Consider the following 19,868-nt stretch of genomic DNA (forward strand, 5'->3'; position numbering starts at 1 on the left):
AAATTGCAGTCTTACCCCACAGTCCTAATCTACCAGGATAGTTCTGTCGATTATACTTAAATGTTGCTGCTTCAAATGGGCTATTGATTCTCATGGGGAGGACAAAAGAAGGGGAGAAACCTTTGTTGGGAAGAGATGGGAAGTATCGGCTGGGGAATTCTGGGAGTTGGCGTCCATGTATCTTAAAATTGCTAAGTTGAAAAAAATATTGATTTAGGAAGAGGAGGTGTGTTTGGTTTTTGCACCCAGCCAATTTGATTTGCAAATCCCTTCTAGGAAACCGGCTTCCATGCTGGGTGCGTGTTTAATTTTGAAAGCATTTGCAGCTTCATTGCAATGCAGAGTTCCCGAGGCAGTTTGCAGGATGAATTAAAAGGCACTTTTCAAACGGCTATTGAGTTTGGAGGCGATGCTAACCACAGAAGCAGCTGAAGATCTTGGCGCCAAAAGGGCGAAAACTGGGGCCATCGCATTGAACAGTGTAAAAAAGAAAACCTGGAGAGAGCATGAACGTTATGTGGTTGATCTGAGCCGGTGTGAGACAAAAATACAAGCTGTTGCAATGGGGTTGCCCACCACTTTCTTTTCCCTCCAGGAGCCTGGCCCAGCGAAGGTGGCCGTGACCAGCAGCAGCATCCCTGGCGCGGAGAAGATCCCCACCACCAAGTCCACCCTTTGGCAAGAAGAGCTGAGAGGCAAAGACCAGGTGGATGGGAATGTGGGCATCAGCTCGGCCCCTGGCTCTCTGCAAGGCCAGGCGCCTCCAGCGTGTTCCTTGAAGGATTCCATCCTGGAGAGCAAAGAAGGTAAGAATGGAGTCCTGAACGTTGGTCAAACCAGAGGGCAGGGTAGAAGATCTGGGATCCACAATGTTCTTAATTTTTGTCATCTGATCCTTTATCTCTGCTGTCTGGAGCTCTGGGCAAGACATAAGAAGACAAGTTGCTTCTTCTAAGGCTTCCTGGTGTCCTCATTCCAGGGTTATGACTGAAGGGAACTGGGGTCTTTGCCAGAAAACAAGATAAGACAAGTTACGGACCGGCTCGGTTGCAAAATCAGCAACTTTGAGAAGCTGGTGGGACCTAATTCAGGTGGCTTCAGGTGCGTCCAAAGAACAGGACATTCTCAACAACTGTTTCAGAGTAACACTGACCTTTGTATTGCAAGAATTCAAAGAGGACTCTACCTGTGGACATACAGGACTTCTCGTGAGGATCTCCCTACACTTAGGATGGAGGTTGGGTTTTCTGAGGATAGAATTTGAACCTCAGCATTTTATTTACTAGAGGTGTTTCCGAATCTTGAATAATTTTCCCTACCTGCAAATACTTGCCTGGGAATAAACAGGGACATTTCTAGATTTATCATGTCTTGGTGGATCCTCTAGGCCAACGTTTCTCAACCTTGGCAGATTGAAGAAGTTAGGAAGATGCCCTCACCCCCGTGCCCCAAGTGAAGAGAGGCCAGTTCTGTAAATTTAATAGAATAACAGAGTTGGGAAGGGACCTTGAAGGTCTTCTAGTCCACCCTCTGCTCAAACAGGAGACCCTATACCATTTCAGACAAATGGCTGTCCAGTCTCTTCTTGAAAACCTCCACGGTTGGAGCACCACAACTTCTGGAGGCAAGCTGTTCTGATGGTTAATTGTTCTTGCAGTCAGGAAATTCCTCCTTTGTTCCAAGTTGCTTCTCTCCTTGGTTAGTCTCCATCCGTTGCTGCTTCTCCTACTTACAGGTGCTTTGGAGGATAGGCTGACCCCCCTCTTCTCTGTGGCAGCCCCTCAAATATTGCAAGACTGCTATCATGTCACCCCTAGTCCTTCTTTTTGTTAGACTAGACATACCCGATTCCTGCAACTGTTCGTCTCTTTTGCTCTCCTTCTCTCTCAACCTCTTCCTCTCTTCTCTTCCATGCTATCCTCCTCCTTCTCCTCCTCCAGAGGAGGCTGCGGTGAATGGCGACCGCAGCGACTGCGGGCGGAAGACGAGGGTGGAAAGTGGCTACTTTTCCTTGGAGAAGACCAAGCAGGAGGTCAAGGCAGAGGAGCACCAGATGCCGAACCTGCCCTCCCCGCCAAGCCCCTGCACACCCAACCACAGGTACGGTGACCCCAAATCTCAGCAGCCGAGCGCTTCCTTTCCTTCTTCAGGTACCTGGCCGGCCGGCCGGATGGTGCACAGTTTCTCTCTCAATTCCCTGGATGTCAGAAGCTCCCGGCTCTCCAAGCACAAGGACTCCGCTGGCCGCAACGGGGTGAGGACAGAGGAGAGACGCAACGGCCCCTTTGCCTTTAAAGTCAGCCGCAAATACTCCACCCTGGCCGACGTGCCCAAGGCGATTCGGATCAGTAACCGCGATGCTTTTCAAGTTGAGCGGAAACGGATTGAGCGGAGTTCCCGAGCGCGGAGTCCCGGACGGGAAGAGGTAGCTCGGCTGTTTGGGAATGAAAGGAGGTAAGACCCAAATCCGGGTGTGGCTTTTTGACAGGCGGAGGAGGATGAAACTGTCTTTTGGAAGGGAGTTTTTGCCCTGAGAGAGGTGATGGTTGAACTGGGTTTCAGCCCTTCCACAGGTAGTCCTTGACTTACAACCACAATTGAGCCCAAATTTTCGGTTGCTAAGTGTGATGGTTGTTAAGTGAGCTTTGCCCCATTTTACGGCCTTTCTTGCCACAGTTGTGAACTGAATCACTCGCAAAAGGGGATCACGTGATTTGGGGACACTACGACCATCATAAATGTAAGTCAGTTGCCACAGTGGCCTAGAACAGTGTTTCTCAACCTTGACAATTTTAAGGCATGTGGACTTCAATTCCCAAATTGTCAAGGTTGAGAAACACTGGCCTAGAAACTTGCTTTAGGAAGGAAACTAAACCATGCATATTTTTGAGATAATAGAGGCCAGGAACTCCCTTCCTTCGTTCTGTTGAATATTCATAGGAATTCATAAGAAACATCTCAGAAAAGGAGCCAGAATATGCAAATTGGAGGATTGTGAGCATATGCTCTTCCAAGAGATAAAAGAGAATTTTTCTCCAGTTGCTTTTTTAAACCTCCACCAGATCCGGCTTGCTCATAACAGATGTCTTGCACCAGCTGAAGAACAATCCTTGTTCTTTTTTCCAGAATTGGCTAGCAAGAAACCCACAAATGAGGAATAAAAGAGATTTCACCCCTCACCAGTCTTCAGAGGGTCTTGGTGGTTGATGAAGCTTGTGTAACCTCCAGGTGGCTTCAGACAGACCTTTTTTTCTTTGCCCTGCTGCATAAATAAAATCCCCTGCTATTAAATGAACATTTTCCTGTCTTCCTGCCGATCTCCATCCATTGCTTTGGGCTGCTTTAGTAACTTATTTCTCTGACTGCTTCATTAACATTCTTGTCCATCCTTGAGCGGAGTTCCTTGTCTGGGAACAAAACACACTCTGTAACCAGCACTGGCAAGTCTTCCTATAATCCAACTTGATGTCCAGGTTGAAATAGAATACAGAATAACAGAATAGCGGAGTTGGAGGGACCTTGGTGGTCTTCTAGTCCAACCCCCTGCTCAGGCAGGAAACCTTATATCATTTCAGACAAATCCACCCCTTGAGACCATCCTGGTCTCAGATAATTCCTATGGATCTTCCAATAATATTCACAAAAACCAACTGATTGGGGGAACTTTCTGAAGGACTTCATACCCGCTCCTGTCACTCTCGGTGTCCTCTGTTCATGTTCTGAACCTTTTCAATTTACCAATTTATTCCAGGTCATCAAGGAGTAAATGGGACCTAAAGCTGCACTTTTCCAATTGGCGAGTGTGTGTGTGTGTTTTAAAGGCCAGAGTAACAGACCTTTTGAGCAACTTGACAAGGGTATCTTGCCCAGGACTACTAATAGCAAAGACGTTTTGCAAAGGTTGACGCCCTGATTGAAGAGATGTTAGATTATCTGGAGTTACAGCTAATGTTGCTGCCTTCTGTTTCTCAGCTTCTATTGCAGAGCTAAAATCTTTCTTTAAGGATGGAGGTTTATAGCTTCCACCTACATCTTTATACAGGTAGTCCTCGACATACGAGCACTATTGGTCAACAATTGCTAAGCAAGGCATTTTTTAAGAGAGTCATGCCTGATTTTTACAACCTTGTTGCCCACTGCAGTTTTAACTGAATCATATGGTCATTAAATGAATCCAGCTCCCCCCCCCCAATTGTCTTTGCTGGGAAGGTCGCATATGGCGATCACATGATCCCTGAACCCTGGTCCCATTATAAGTCACTTTTTTCAGTGCCGTTAGTAACTCTGAATGATCTCTAAACAAATGGTTATAAGTCAAGGACTAACTATATCAGTTTTTTGCCCCAGTCAAAGACCATGCTGGGTGTCTAAAAGGTGAGGGAAGATGGTTCTGTGTTTGAGTAGTAAAAAGAACAATAAGATACCTGTTCTGTGGTTTGCTGCATCTTGAAACTTTGCAAACTTTTAAAAAATATTCATGAATGCTGCAATTTCTTTTTAAGCACTGGGCCAAAATTCCAAGTCGTACATAGTCCACAGTCGAATTTGAAATTTCCCCACTTGAGTATACTGTAAACATGCTTGTCTCCCTTCTTGAAAAGCTGTTGCTCAAGACTTGTGCCCTGTGAAATATTTAGAAATATTTAGATTTTAGTTTTGAAGTATAGATTAGCTATGATGCTGGAGATGTACTGGACGTATTTGCATTTACGTGCGTAAAACACACGTCCCTGGGAAAAGCATGAGGAAGCTGGGAATTCCTGTAACTGTTTCCTAACCAAGTTCTCAACATTTGATGTTGATACGGATTTGCGTCTGTTAAACTAGACTGAATCCTGTTTAAATGGGAGCAAATCCCAGATTCCCCAGAATGAGAAAGATTAGACCAAGAGACATCTATCCCTGTTGATGACCCAAAACATTTCTTTTAGCAAGTAGGTTTTCTACTTCTAGGACATAAAAACACTGGAATGTTCACTTAATTTCATACTTCAGTAGAATTCTTCTCCAAAACAGGACTTCTGAATTGTAATATGTTTTGGAGAGGAATTAGAGGTTTTGTGGAAGAGTTTGCATAACAGTTCTTTAATTTATGAATTAACATGTGTTTTTCACAACTTCTGTGTACATATCCCTGACCAGCAATCTAGAAACCCCAAATATAGCTAATCCTCACTTAATGACCACTTAGTGATCGTTAGAGGTTACATCAGACCCCTCAAATGCTACTTATGACCGAGTTCCAGAGTTCTGATGTCTGCACGCCCTCCTGTGGTCACACAGGCTTATTTCCAGTGCTTTACAACTGGCTCACCTTTACCAGGTGAGGGTCCTGTCATAAGGGTGCCTCGGCTTACGACTGTCATGACTTAGGATGGAAATTCCAGCTCCATTACAGTCATAAGTCGAGGACTGCCTGTATTTGTATGGAGAGTTGGACCGTTACAACTGAGTGTAGAAACATGTCTTCAACCATGAGGCTTCCGTTGTTATTGCAGCCAATTATTGACAAATAATTTCAACAGGGCTGTAAATCTCATTGACTGGTACAAGTAATTTTCAGCTTAGCAACCGCTGCAGTCAAGGTCATAAGATTGGACATGGTCATGCGATGACCCTTTTAACAACCGGCGTAACTTACAATGGAAATTCCAGGCTCAATTACAGTCGTAAGTCGAGAACTATCTATATAGGATGTAGAAATCTTCCTTTCTAGCCTTATGGTCACACAGGGAGCACACGAGTGTGTTGAAAATACAAAACCAGGCAGAGAAATTCCGTCAGGAAGATTTCACGTAACTCCTGGTCTCCGCCTACTTCCACCACTGAAACTAAGACATGCTCTTAAAAAAACATATTTTCCTTTTTCCTTTGAGGTAATTGAGTCTTTGTTTATTTATTTATGCATTCCATCCATTCATAATTCATCAAATTTATACGGCTGCCTGTCTCATGAAAAAATAACTCTGGGTAGCATTGAACAATTCTCTCTGAATTGAATTTGCATAAATCCATCCCTTTGATCTTCGGGCTATTGATTTTCCGTCCTCATTCCCATCTTCCTGCTTCTTAACAGATCAAAGAAAGAAAACATGTATAGTGGAAAGCAAATTGTTGTTCATCATGGTTTTTCTTTCTGGCTCTTAACCCCTCCTTTCGCTGAGCTGCCTTGATCATTTCAAAGCAAAGGGTATCCAACCTGGGCAACTTTAAGACTTGTGGACTTCAACTCCCAGAATTCCCCAGCCAGCGCATGCTGTAGAGCCTTAAAGTGCGAACAGAGCCATGCTGGCTGGGGAATTCTGGGAGTTGACGTCCACAAATCTTAGAGGTGTCCAGGTTGGACACCCCTGTTTTTAGAACATGGTTCACTGCTGCAAACTAACCTCAAAGAGAAACAGCAGCATCTCCTTATCACTTCCACCTACCCAACCGGCTGCCTTGCTTCCAAACTAAAACTGTATCCTCCTGTTTCTAAATTCCACCTGAAATGGAGGGCTGAGATTGAGCGTCCAGAAAAGGTGTTTTTCCACCGAAAAAATCTGACAAGGAAATCCTTACAGTTGCAAACTAGAAGAGACAAAGGCTTTAGGTTTTCTAGCAAGGAGCCCAGAGCGGTAGGGCGTTCTTCCAAGCAAAGACAACGGCAGGAAAGAAACTGGAATGGCAGAGAAGTAATTAATGCCAAAAAAGGAGCTAATTTTAGCCCCCCAGTTATCAATTAGGAATGATTCCATCCCTAATTGTTAAACTTTGTGGACACTGATTGGCAATGCACCCCACGTTTTATCCTTCCTTACAGAGTTAAAATTGGGGGGGTCTGGGTACCCCAGCCTGGGTCTTGGGGGTGTCAAAACCAACCAGGCCAGATAAAAAAAGTGGGGAGTCTTCAATGCCTTTTTGCCTCCAGTATTTGTGGGTGTTCCGTCACTGGAGCTTTTTAGGAAGAGATTCGACAGCCATTTGCCTGGAATGGTCTGGGGCCCCTTGCTTGAGCAGGGGGTTGGGCTAGAAGACCTCCAAGGTCCCTTCCAATTCTACTATTCTGTTGTTCTTGCCACCATTCTTCCCATGATACCTGGAGTAACCACTCACAGTGGGAATGGCACTCTGCAGTTTCCAGTGATCACTTCTCTTAATGGTGTGGATGATTTTGCATTTTGGTTTTGGTGTTGTTGTTTTTTTAAATAAAAATCTCAGAATGCCTCTGATTTGGGGGGCAGGGTGGGGAGGGCAAGAAGGGAAGATAACCTTTTTTTTCATTCATTGTCCAGCTTTTATTTTCTTGCAGGTCTTCTGTTCTTCACCTCCCTCTGCTGTGTGATAACTTGTGCTCCGCTGCTTCGCTCCCATCTCATCTCAAAAAAAAATCTCAAGCTGTTGACAACTTGGTGGTGCCCTTCCCTTTCATGACAATCAAGCTGCTTTTCATTTTTGTGGGGGTGGGGTGGGGGTTGTGGTTTGGAAAGAAACCAGACCCGTGGGCTGAGCCAGATGGGAAACAGTGGCCGAGAATTTTCCCTTCCCCAAAGGGAAGCCGAGATGGGTCTTGGCACGGAAACCAAGCAGTGGCCATCGGTCTTAAAATTATGGCGAGGGTTTGAGGGCAGAGGACTTGAAGGGCAGGGGTCCCAAAGGGTCTTTTAATGATGATGATGATGATGATTTTGCCTTCCCTGGTCAAGGGCCATGGGTGCTGGGGGCTCTCACTGCCGGAGGCATCTTGGTGGGGGTGCGCTTAGTGCTTCTTCTCTCTGCATGTGGCATGCGGTGATTTGGGTTCTGCCTTAAAGGGAAGCTGGGCACAGCCCCCGGGGTCTGGAAGAGGCTGGTAGTTCAACAGGGTTAGCTTTGGTAGACAGCAGCATGGAAATGATTAGAGTAGCTTCCCAATCCAGATTCTCTTAAACTGATGGCTTCTTATACATGCTGCGGCACAGATGCAGTTCCCTGTGCTAAATTTTATTTTACTTTATTTTTGTTTATCATTTTAATTAACTTCATTTTATTATTTTAGTTCACTTTACTTCATTTTACTATTTAACGTTACTTCGCTTCATTTTATTATTTAACATTACTTCATTTTATTATTTTGCGTTACGTCACTTCACATTATTATTTTATGTTTCTTCTCTTCCTTTTATTATTTTATTTTTATTATTATGCTGCCCATCTTCCCTACAGGGTGACTCTGGGCGGTTTGATAAAACTAAACCACTGTAGGAAGTCCTCGATTTACCACAGGCCTCTCCAAGGGCTACTTAAGGCCTGGATTTGAACTTCCGATGGGATTTTAAAATGCCCTTCTCTGTTTTGGAGGCACAGAGCTTGAAATCAATTTGGTTTTAGCTCTTTTCTTTCTCTTCCATGTTTAAAGTCCAGGTTGACCCATGTTGACGTTGATTCATAGGTAAACCAAGGCTGTGTATGACTTTGTGAAGCTTTTTTTCTGAATATTAAAGTGTAACTGTTGGCTTGCGAAGCTTAGCACTGAATTATGTTCATTAAGTAGCTGCTCTGTGGTGGGATTCATGCCATATATTCATAGAAAAGATAATAGATTTGAGCTTGCTGCCTTAAATCTGCAAGAAAACTCAAAGAGATCACCCCACTGACCCCATTTTCTGAGGACGTTTTTGAGGATGTGATCACTTTGTCACATAATTGTGCTTTTAAAAGGAGAAAAAAATTGACATATTTGCAAGCTTTAAAAATCCAAATGCTCCAGATGCTTCCCGCTGAATGAAACGGGCTGGTTCCGGTTTTGGGTAATGTGCCCCTAAGTTGAGAAATGCTTCAGGCTTTCAGATCCCTTCTAGGTTACTAATTTTTATTTATAATTATACGATTATTTCTTGGGGTTTTTTTCTCCCCATCCAATGAGTCTGTGCAATAGGACAGGACAGAAATATAAAAGAGGAAAGCATTGTTATGTCGATATTTTGAATATGTTGTCTGGATAAGAGGGAGGGCGGAAATTGTTCTGACTTTCAAGGGTGGTCTCTCCTCCCTTTTGTTAAAATTGCCCGCTCCCTTCTCTCTTCTCTGTCTCTCAGGAGGTCCCAAGTAATTGAAAGATTTGAAGCATTGGATATTGAGAATGTAGAACACATGGAAATCAATGCTTCCTCGGGTCTCTCCGGCGAAACTCGGCAGGGCAGGAGCGAAAAAAGGGTTTCCCCTCGGAAACGGGTGAGTCGGCAGCGGTCTCATGGTTTTGATATGAAGAGTGAGATTTACAGTGTTTGTCAACCTTAGCAACTTCAAGTCCCAGAATTCCCCAGCCAGTAAGACAATGACCGTGACAATCTGTGACCTCTTCATTATTAATCGAAATTGCAGTTCTGAGTCCAATGACCGTGAAACATTCATACTTCCTGCAGGATTTACTTGCTGAAACAGCAAGCGGGACCATCATGGACGTGTCAGCTTCTCCATTGTCTCCACACCGGAGAGCAAAATCGCTGGACAGAAGGTCTACAGAATCCTCCATGACTGTAAGTTCAATAATTTGGGGATTCTGAATAACGGAATAACAAGAGTTGGAAGGGACCTTGGACGTCTTCTAGTCCAACCCTCTGCTCAGGCAGGAAACCCTATACCATTCCAGACAAATGGCTGTCCAGTCTCTTCTTAAAATCCTCCAGTATTGGAGCATCCATAACGTCCTGCCAAGCAAAGTCAATTGGGGAAGCCAACCGCGTGATTTACCTAACAACCAGAGCAAAAAAAAAAGGTCATAAAATTCACCTAACATCCACCTTGCTTAGTGACAGAAGTCCCAGTCCCAGTTGGGGTCACAAGTTGAGGACTACCCTGAGTAAAAAATAGACCCATTCTTGAAGGAAAGTTGCGTTCAAAGAAGGGAGCCGAACTCTTCAGAAAAAAACAGGATTTCTTTTATATATTATATGTAATCTAAGCTGAGATGAGGGCAAGGATGCTAAATTCTCTTTGGTCCTTTGTAGCCAGATTTGCTGAACTTCAAAAAGGGATGGCTGACAAAACAGGAGGAAGATGGGCAGGTAAGTTTTGGGGTGCTGTTGTCCCAGGTAAACCACAGTAGATGGGGTTGCACCTTGGAGATTGTAAACCTTGAGAACTGACCTCAAACCTGAAGTTATTTCTGCCTAGCTTGGATGCAAAAGTTCTCCTAGTTTTAGCGTAATGTTGGCAGAGTTCTGCCCAGTATAATAATCACACCCACCCACCCATCCCTACTACTTCTCTTTAAGAAACCATCTTAGGAAGGACAGATGTCTGTAAAATGGCTTGTCTTGTTTCTTTTTTAGTGGAAGAAGCACTGGTTTGTGCTGACAGATCAGAGCCTAAGATACTACCGGGATTCAGTGGCAGAGGAGGTAGGTTGAGGTGGAGACCAAGAACTAGGCCTTGCTGAACCCTTTCTGATGTTCATACCAGCTCTGTTTCTTTCTCTCCCACCACCTCCTTATAAGGAATCTGCTTTGATTCTTTGGGCAAAGAGGATTCCATCTTATATTTTGTGACAGTTCTATATAAAGAAATGTTATTGTACCTGTTTCGCCATTGACCTATACGTTGTCCTCTTATGCATTTCTTCTCTTTTTTCAGGCAGCCGATCTGGATGGGGAAATTGATTTGTCGACGTGTTTTGATGTCACGGAATACTCCGTCCAGCGAAACTATGGTTTCCAGATCCATGTAAGAAATAGTCAGACTATACATAGAAAGGGTAGACATCTTCTGAATAAGGATCTTGAGCCCATCCCTTGTGCAAAGGAATTATGGATGATGAGACAGGAGGTCATATAAGTCCTGTAAATTAATTAATCAATGGGGCAGAGTTGGTTTTCCTTGTTGCAGTTGTTGTTATGAGACCCAATTTATGGATGAATAAGTTGCTCAGGCTGTGAAGTTCCCATCTCCTTCAAAAGGTATCCTAGGCTTCAGAGGGAACACCTGGTCCAAACCCCTCCTACCACCAATGACCCATCTGGAGAACCATTCAATATATGGTCTATTACTATCTGAAGTTGGGTGAATGTTCCTGGTTCTGAAAAGCAGAACCAGAAAAGGACCCATTCTTTCTGTTACTTCTTCTGAAAATTCACTTGAGAAGCTACCTTAGGAAGATGGAAACCTCAGCAGGAGATCTGAAGAAACTTCCTCCCAGAAACATCTGTTGTAGAGAGAGGCTCAACCATCACTTTTTCCTCTTCTTTCGTAGACTAAAGAAGGCAAATTTATTCTTTCTGCTATGACATCTGGAATCCGCCGGAACTGGATCCAAACCATTATGAAACATGTTCGTCCCACAGTCGCTCCAGACGTGACCAGGTAAAAAAAAAACATGGAAAACAAGAATGTTTGGTCTTCTTTCCTAATTATCTTCATCACATTTCTCCACAAATCCATTTACCTCTGATTTCTCTCTCTTCCACTTTCTGAAAATTATTTTTGAGACTGGTTTTCTGAGAGTTTTGATTTTTTGCACAATTTCGTAAGGACAGCTTAATGCCTTATTAACTGATTTCTCTTTCCACCTTTTGTTAAACATGTAGAGTGATGGGAAAAACTAAGGTGGAGAAACTAAGAGGAACCTCAGTTTGAACCCTTGTTCAGTTACATTGCTCAGGGGACCATATCAACCTAGTTGTTTTTCACATGAGTGAGCTTTTAGCACACTGAATACAGATGTAATTAACCGCACTTCAGCCAGTTTCAACTTCAGGGCAGTTGCTGCACAAATGTTAATTTGCATTAGCAATAGTGTGCATCATCTTCCAGTTAGGACCTTTCCTTCCCCTAAATGAAGGGTGTATGTTGTCCCCAAGTATGAATCTACAGTAGGTCCCACCTTGTCCTTGATCCACAGTAGATCCAACCTGTAGGTCCTTCAAGAAAATTAAAGAGCCCCAAGTTAAAACCTTGGTTTGACAGCACTTTGTAATAATTTGGCTTCAAATGTGGTAGCAAGGTCTTCCTTTCCTATTTTGTTATTTGCTTGTGTAAAAAGAAGAGTAGCACCACAGCGAGTACTGTATCTATGGTGTAGTTGTGAAGCATGGAATGTTGCTTTTAAAAAAGGGTTTCTCAAGAATGGCAACTTTAAGATGTGTAGGCTGGCTGAGAAATTCTGGAAGTTGAAGTCCACACATCTTCAAGTATGGTGGCTGGGGAATTCTGGGAGTTGAAGTCCACACGTCTCAACATTGTCAAGGTTAAGAAAACCTGCTTTAAAGTGGTGTGTGAACAGACATAAGGATCTGGGGGCAGACAGCTCAGCCCAGAATTGCTTTCCTTCTTCTCTGTCCCTCCTCCATTCTGTCTCTCCACGCTTCTCTCCCCTCTCCTCCAGTCTCTCGCCTCACTCCTTCATATGTTTAATTTCCACGCACACGCAGGAAAAGCTTCTCTTTGAAGTTATCCGTGCTGAAGCCAAGGTTGGAAAACTGTGTTCTCTCCTGTATTAACGTTTTGTGGTTTGTATACCTCGTGATTCACTGCATGTTCCTCTTTCTTTGCTGCACTTGTCTGGATTAGAAACGCCTGCTTATTTTGCTCAAAAAAGCAAGGAGGAGGGAGAGAGGGAAGTAGGATGGCAGGACTTAGTTGCAGACTTAGTTGCAGAATTTCCGTGGTGTCGTTTACTGCCCTCACCAAGGGGGCCTTCTGGGAATGCAGCTGAAGGACCTTCCCTTGGAGGGACAACAGCTGATCCTATAGCCAGAACCTGGAATAGATCAGTAGATTTGTAGTAAGTTTGTAGGATTTCTTGCAACATCTCTGCTCAGTAGGCATCCGTGCAACCAAAGAGTCTCCCAACCAGAGTAGTAAGCAAATGCTTCTTTGTGCCTCTGAACCACAAAGTTGGGTTCATAAGTAGAGGGACCTCTAGGCATACCACTAGTTCTTTAAATCAGATACTCAAGTCCCATGAGTAGATGTCTCTGAAATTACTTCAGGGGACATGTGAAAATAAAGTATCACCAGGAGAGAATCTATGAGTTCAGGGTTGAACTCTGGAGTCCTTGGTGCTCTCTGAGCTTGGTTGTCTACTTGGAGACATTTCATTGCCCAAGTATGGAATATCATCAGTCTGAGTGAAGGTAGAGCCAGTGTTTTGTAGAAGTTGGATAGTTCCTGTCATCGGACTTAGATTGAGTCATTGTTGGGCAGGTGAGGAAGACTGAATGTGGGGAAAAGGTAGGCTCCAGAAGAGTAGTCAGCGGTCTTCTAGTGATCTTCTGCTTGATAGTGATACTAGACTTTTCTTTACATCCTAAGTCAGTGTTTCTCAACCTTGACAATTTTAAGGCATGTGGACTTCAACTTCCAGAATTCCACAGCCAGCATTGCTGGCTGTGGAATTCTGGGAGTTGAAATCCACATGCCTTAAAATTGTTAAAGTTGAGAAACACTGTCCTAAGTATAAAATGATCTACAGTAATTTGAGTTTTTGCAGAGGTGAGATATCCTTGGGTGCTGAAAATAAATAGAGAGCCATTCTAGAATATAATCCATTGAGACCATGCCTTGAAAAGGTGACATGGAGAACCTACGCTAGTCCACCCCAATGAGTAATGGGTCATTCCGACATCCTCCACCAACTTTGTGGTCTCTTCCCATATTTTTCTACTCTATTAATGATTAAAATCAACCTGGAATTCTTTGTTGTGAAGGAAAGTTGCATTTGATCGCAACTACTGGCTGTAGACCAAAAGCAATTTTGATATGAGTTAGGCTGCAGTTGCCAACATCTCATAAAAAGAGGGAGTGGTGTTTCCACAACCTTCAGAAGCTACAAGAGATAGCCAGACTCTGGGCTCATCCTGAAAAGAAAGCAACGTATTTTTCTAACTCACTCATGTTTCCAACTAGTAGGGATAATAAAAACGGTCTATGGCTAAGTTAGGGGAATGCAGCCCTAGAGTTAAATTATTATGTTGTTTTAATTTTAAGTCTGCCCTGTAATTGTGCACGCTGGAGGCTGGCATGTGTTCCGTTGTGTGACAAGCCCCCATTTCCAGCATCTTCCAAAACCTTTTCCTTGCCTGTCTCTGCCTGTCTGTCTCTCTCCCCTTCCGTTTTGACGTCCACCTTGGCAGTGAGCACCGCAGCTTCCCTTGTGTGAGCACCAGCTTGTGTTAGGCCCTGTGCTGGTTCTTGTCTTGGAGAAGAAGCCATACTGTAGCCACCCCTCTTCCCTTTCACTGCTAAATGGAAGCCTGGGAAGAAATGCACACACACAAAAAGCCATTTGATGCATACAACAAAAGCTTTTTGGAGAGGAAAGGAACAGCATGAGAGGAATCTAGGTCTTGTGTATCTCTGTAGGATAATATATCTAGTTTGTCCTTGAAGGTTGTTCTTGGTGCAATGGAGATTTCCTGGTTGAAAATGGATGCCCAAGAATGGGGCATGTTGTAAACAATACAGAATGGGAATCTGCCAGGGAGTTGCGCAGCCAGTATCCAAATGGAGTCAGAGATGCTGACGTGAACTTGTAGCTTTATATAAATAAATATATTTACAGCACATAAGATAATCAGGCAAGCAGGAGCATCGTCAGGTAAATCAACACAAGAGGAACATCCTGAGGTAAATTGCAGACCACACAGAGGAAAAAGGTGGGAAACAAGGAAACTTTCCCTTTACAATCACAGCTTAGATTGCCTCAGGCAGTGGCCAGCTGTCTTCAACCATTTAGCTGTACTCATTGTCCAACTTTTCACTGCGCCTGCTATTAAATTAAATATCTTAACAGGGTCCCATTTTCCTAGATATATTCTGAGGGGTCCTCAATTTTATTGCCTAGAATGCTTCAAGTCATGCTTCTGTTATTATCAACTGAAGTCAGCTAGACGGAGAGGACCTTGCCTCCTTCTGTGGGGTGTAATGGAAACGGAAAATTCTTTCCTGGGTCTCAAACAAGGTCTTCTTGGGGTAAACTGCCCTCTTCTTGACCTGCTCAGCAAAAAAAAAAAAAAAGCATTTAATGAATGACTTCATTGTAATGCTGGTGAATAATGATGCTGCTGAAGCTCACAATAGCTTTGTTATGAGCATAAATCTCGCTCTTTTCAGGAAAAGTGAAGGAGAAAACAGTTAAGGAACATTTGCAAAGAGCAGGGAAAGTAAAAAAGGAGAGAGGTCAACACAACCTAAAATAAGGTGTCCATCACAAAAAGCAGAAGCAGGTTACTAAACACTTAATATCCCTTTGATCAGGATATTTTAGGCTGTTTTAGCTTTTGTGATCTGCTTGGACTGTAATGTTCATTTGAAGATAAATCTCTGTTTTATGTCTGTTCTGAGTTCAACATTATTACTTTAAAACTTTTTATTCTGGCTCCAAACATCAGATAATTGCCTTAAGCCGATTTTGATGCAAGTGAATGGGTGTGACCAGGGCTTGATCTGGTTGAATGTCAAAAGTTTACCTCTTGCAGAATTGGAAGAAGAATGGAAACTGTACACCAAAAGTCATGAACAATTAATTGTATTATAAGGACAGGAAAAGCTTCCAGTTCTGTGTCAGTAGGAAGGTAATCAGCCAGATCTTTGCATTGTCAACCCTGTTCTTAAACCAAAGGATAGACAGATTCTTGTATATGATGTCAGAATAACTCTGTTTCTACACAAATTCTACACCTCCAATAGTTTTGGCCTCCGGTGGTGTCTTCCTGGAGTAATCGGAGAAGAACATAAGGATGAAAAGTTGGGTCCATGTCTAATTTGCTTCTGCTTTCCTTTCTTCTTGAATCGTTTCTTACCAGCTCTTTGCCAGAGGAGAAGAGCAAAAATGGAACCTCCTTCGAGGCTTGTCCCAAGCCAAGTGAGAAGCAGGAGACAGAGCAAGCCGAGATTGACCCCGAATACAAGCGCAGTCGAGCCAGGGAACGGCGACGAGAAGGTCGCTCCAAAACCTTTGACTGGGCTGAGTTCCGCCCCATCCAGCAAGTCCTGGCTCAGGAGCGAGCCAATTTGGCTGAGACTCTGAAGGACACTTCCACTCCGTTTCCCAAGGAGCCCGGCCCCTCAGAGACAGACCCCGGGGAACTGGAGCGAGAACGGGCCCGCCGAAGAGAGGAGCGAAGGAAGCGCTTTGAACACCTGGATGCTACTGATGGAGGAAGCCCAGAAGACTTCTCCAGGATGGAGGTGGATAGGGTTTCAGGGTTGCCTGCCACTTCGGAGGCCAAGCCCCAAAGCGTCCATGTGGAGATTGAGCAGAGGTGGCATCAGGTGGAGACCACTCCTCTGCGGGAGGAGAAGCAGGTCCCCATTGCCCCGCTACATCTTCCTCACCCAGAGGAGAATGGAGAGGCGCTCCATAAGCAGCAGCTGACTGTGCTGCTGGAAAAGGAGGTAATGTGGGGGGGGGAACAGAGAGAGGAAGGGAAGGGGAGGGGAGGGAGGGAGGAAGGAAGGAAGGAAGGAAGGAAGGAAGGAAGGAAGGAAGGAAGGAAGGAAGGAAGGAAGGAAGGAAGGAAGGAAGGACCACTGGAAACCCTAGTAGCAAAGTCACTTCTCATGGGCAGTTGTAAAGAGACCAAGAACACCCCCATTTCCCATTTTTCTTCTTCCCTTTTTGAACTTGTCCACTTTTGTTCAAGTTGGAAGCTCTTGGGGCAGGCAGCTCTTCAACCAAGTGGTTTTCCTTATTGAAAATACACACTCAAACCATGATCTAGATGTGGGCTCTTTGGGTCCCTCCCCATCCTTGTTTAACGCCTTCCATGTTGCACTTCCAGCTGGAACAGAGTCAAAAGGCAGCTTCAGAGCTCTTGGAACAGAACCGTGCCCTACAAGACCAGCTCAAAGTAGCTCTGGGACGCGAACAAAGTGCTCGAGAAGGTTACGTCCTGCAGGTAGGAGGGAGGAGACCAGAAGCTCGGTCTCTGGAACTCAGTTGGGCTTTGTGGGGCTTCAGTCCGGGATGCTTGCAAGTGGGCCTAGATTGATAGATATCACTAGCCAAACCTTCATTTGCAGAGGGCGATGCATGACGGGGTCAATGAATTTTGGGGCTCCCTTCATAAACCCGCCTCTTTCATTACAGTATATTATGAGCAGGTTGTGCCAGGGTCCTGAGTTACACACTGAGGGATAACATGGGTTCGTTTTGCCACAGCATCCGAAAGCTGCTGTGAGATGAAATACAAGTAATCCTCAACTCACAACAGTTCATTTAGCGACGGTTCAAAGTTACAACAGAACTGGGAAAAGTGATTTATGACCATTTTGCACACTTCCGACTGTTGCAGCATCCCTAGGGTCATGTAATCAAAATTCAAACGCTTGGCAATTGTCTCATATTTATGAGTTTTCCCAAATCAGGTGATCCCCTTTTGCAACCTTCTGATAAGCAAAGTCAACGGGGAAGCCCGATTCGCTTAACAACTGTGTTACTAACAAAACAACTGTAGGGATTCACGTAACAAATGTGGGAAGAAAGGTCATAAAATGGGGTAAAATTCACTTAACAATTGTCTCACTTTAGCAACAGAGATTTTGGGCTCCATTGTGGCCATAAGTTGAGACTACCTGTACCATTCTGATGAGGATAATAAAACGGCACAGAGAAAGCAATTCCTACTGAGGTTGAAGAAAAAGTCACAAGATAAGAAAACCCCAGTTTAGATGCTCAGAAAGAAAAAGTTTTTCCCCGAAAATTCCAAATTGCTTTTTCAATTGGGTCTGGCTCATATTTATGGGCCACTCGGTCAGATAATATATATTTCTAACTCTTTTGCATTTTTTTTCATCCTGATACAACTGAAAGTTGAAAATTCTCTTAGCAGGACAACCCCAGAAATGGACTGTTGTGTATTCTAGCTCAGAACAGTCCTAATCCTATTAACTTGGAGTAGTTTATGATTATGGCCTTTGGACCACAATCCCTTTGTTCAAAATAATAAAGTTTTTAGAAGGTAGACCAAAGTCATCAGTCAAAAGCTAAATTGTGTGGCTGACAAACTAGTGATATTGGCTGTATATTTTTCCTTTTTCCCTACTCTTTTTTTTAAAAAAAGAAATCTTGCTAGGCAATCCTGAAGGCAAAGCTCAAATCTGAAGCTTGTTGTGAGCTTTTTGACCCACAAGACAACATTTTTAGCCTGCTTTCTTTCCCGATTCGTGGTGTCCACATTGCAAGTTTTCCTCACATTGAGTCTTCAGGACCTGTCTAGAGCCAGGTTGCACGCATATTCTGGAATCTCTCACAATACAACTTTTCTTGTGTATCTCTTGCCTCAAGCCTGACTGCACTCTTCATTTTTAACAACAATGGCGCATGACTGGTTTTTCCTGCTTCTCTCCAGAAAACTAGCTTCTTTCGGGGTGAAGGTGTGGAGGATGACTCTACTAATCTTCCTTGGGGACAGGGCATTGTGCATGGGGGAATTGTTCTGCTGTGAAAGCATGTATCTGAGTGTCACATCTGTGGGCTGTCCCTTCCAGCCATCCCAGGACAGCGAGGCAGGGCTGGTGATTAGGCTGAACGCTGTGCTTCTTCTGTCTGTGTCTTCTCCATATCACGTGGCCTTCTTTCCCAACCATTGCACGAATCTCTGTTCATTCTTCTGTCTGCATGAGTCATGGTTTTCTTTTGCATCTCTTTGAGGATTCCTTCTTTGGACCTTTTGTTTATGTTTTCATCTTACCTCTGTCATTCCACCCTACTTCTCTTGACGTGCAGGCAGAATAAAGCCTAGGTAGACCTAGAACTTCAACATTAAAACTTCATTCTCACCTTGTTTTTGCTAGGAACATAAAGCATAAATGTTCTTCCCCCCCCAAAAAGAATAGGGGAGCTGGGGAGGGTGTCAGTTGTTGCCAGTTACACTGAAGGAATGGGGAAGGGACTGTGTGTGGATTTTGTGGGTTTCATGGTTCTTCTAGGACTTTATTAGGTGAAGCTTGGCATTATTATTTGCTTGCGAAAGATGCTAGATTTAAATCTGGATACCAGGAACACAACTCAGCCACTCCTGGATAGCGAAGCTTAGAGCTTTACCCAGTCTTGAAAGTTTGAGAGAACCTTGACAGTAACAAAAACCCAGAACAAAATAGGTATTTAATATTATTAATTAAAATTTGCATACCACCCAACTCCCAATAGCTTGGGGTGGTTCACAAGTAACAACATCCAAATGAATAAAACGGTGTCCTAATAAACAGCAATGAAGGACAGCAAACCAGACAGGAACAAAACCAAGCCTACACAATCAACAATCAAAAAAGGGGATTCAGTCACCCTTGCCAACGATCTGGGTGAAGATTCAACTCTTCAAGATCCTTCAAAACACCAGTAGAGTGGGGGGGGGCAACTGGATCAAGGAGACATTCCAAGGGAGGGTCTGATTCTGGTACTCATTTCTAGCTCAGCTTTGAACTCCCAAAATGAGATTTGTCAGATGGGTCTTTGCGAAGTTGCTCGCTGTTTCCGAGTGTACCGTTGGTCATCCCTTCCACCCCTCCAGTTTTCATTCTTTCTCCAATCTTTCCTCTACTTGTCTTACGCCATTATTTTTCCTGGTGTCCATCTTTTTGCCCCCCCTCTCTTTGTTTATTCAAGTTGTTTCTTTCAGGATTTTTTGTGTACAATCTGTTGTGATGTTTTATCATCCATGCTGTCTGTTACGTTGGAAGATGTTCTCCCTATTTTCCTGGAAACCAAAAAAAAAAAAAAAAATGGGGGAGGGGTGTGTGTTGTTTCTGGTCGTTTTTGAAAAACCAAAAATAAAAATTAAAAGGAGATCATTCCGAAAGAAGCTGAAAGGGAGCGATCATACCCATTCAACACATTCTATGGCCTAAACCTACCCAGAGATGTGACACTCAGAACCAGGGGCGAAGAATGCTACTAATTTTCTATTCAA

General features: G+C 43.8%; 1 protein-coding gene across 7 annotated transcripts in view; it reads left to right on the forward strand.

Annotated features, from left to right (window-relative positions):
- Positions 1-19,868, forward strand: part of LOC120319312 (myosin phosphatase Rho interacting protein) — a 65,975-nt gene that overhangs the window by 29,637 nt on the left and 16,470 nt on the right. For 3 of the 7 annotated variants that reach the window (XM_039368055.1, XM_039368054.1, XM_039368056.1), the window contains exons 6-15: positions 596-806; positions 1,941-2,454; positions 9,057-9,192; positions 9,384-9,497; positions 9,969-10,025; positions 10,293-10,361; positions 10,594-10,683; positions 11,210-11,319; positions 15,762-16,353; positions 16,740-16,856. In XM_039368055.1, the coding sequence (XP_039223989.1) occupies positions 596-806; positions 1,941-2,454; positions 9,057-9,192; positions 9,384-9,497; positions 9,969-10,025; positions 10,293-10,361; positions 10,594-10,683; positions 11,210-11,319; positions 15,762-16,353; positions 16,740-16,856 (2,010 nt within the window). The remainder of the gene's footprint in view (positions 1-595; positions 807-1,940; positions 2,455-9,056; positions 9,193-9,383; positions 9,498-9,968; positions 10,026-10,292; positions 10,362-10,593; positions 10,684-11,209; positions 11,320-15,761; positions 16,354-16,739; positions 16,857-19,868) is intronic. The other 4 variants (XM_039368058.1, XM_039368061.1, XM_039368059.1 and 1 more) reach the window with 2 other exon arrangements.

Source organism: Crotalus tigris, unplaced genomic scaffold (genome assembly GCF_016545835.1).
Source record: "Crotalus tigris isolate CLP2741 ecotype Arizona unplaced genomic scaffold, ASM1654583v1 scf7180000020608.1315917, whole genome shotgun sequence".
Lineage (NCBI taxonomy): Eukaryota > Metazoa > Chordata > Lepidosauria > Squamata > Viperidae > Crotalus > Crotalus tigris.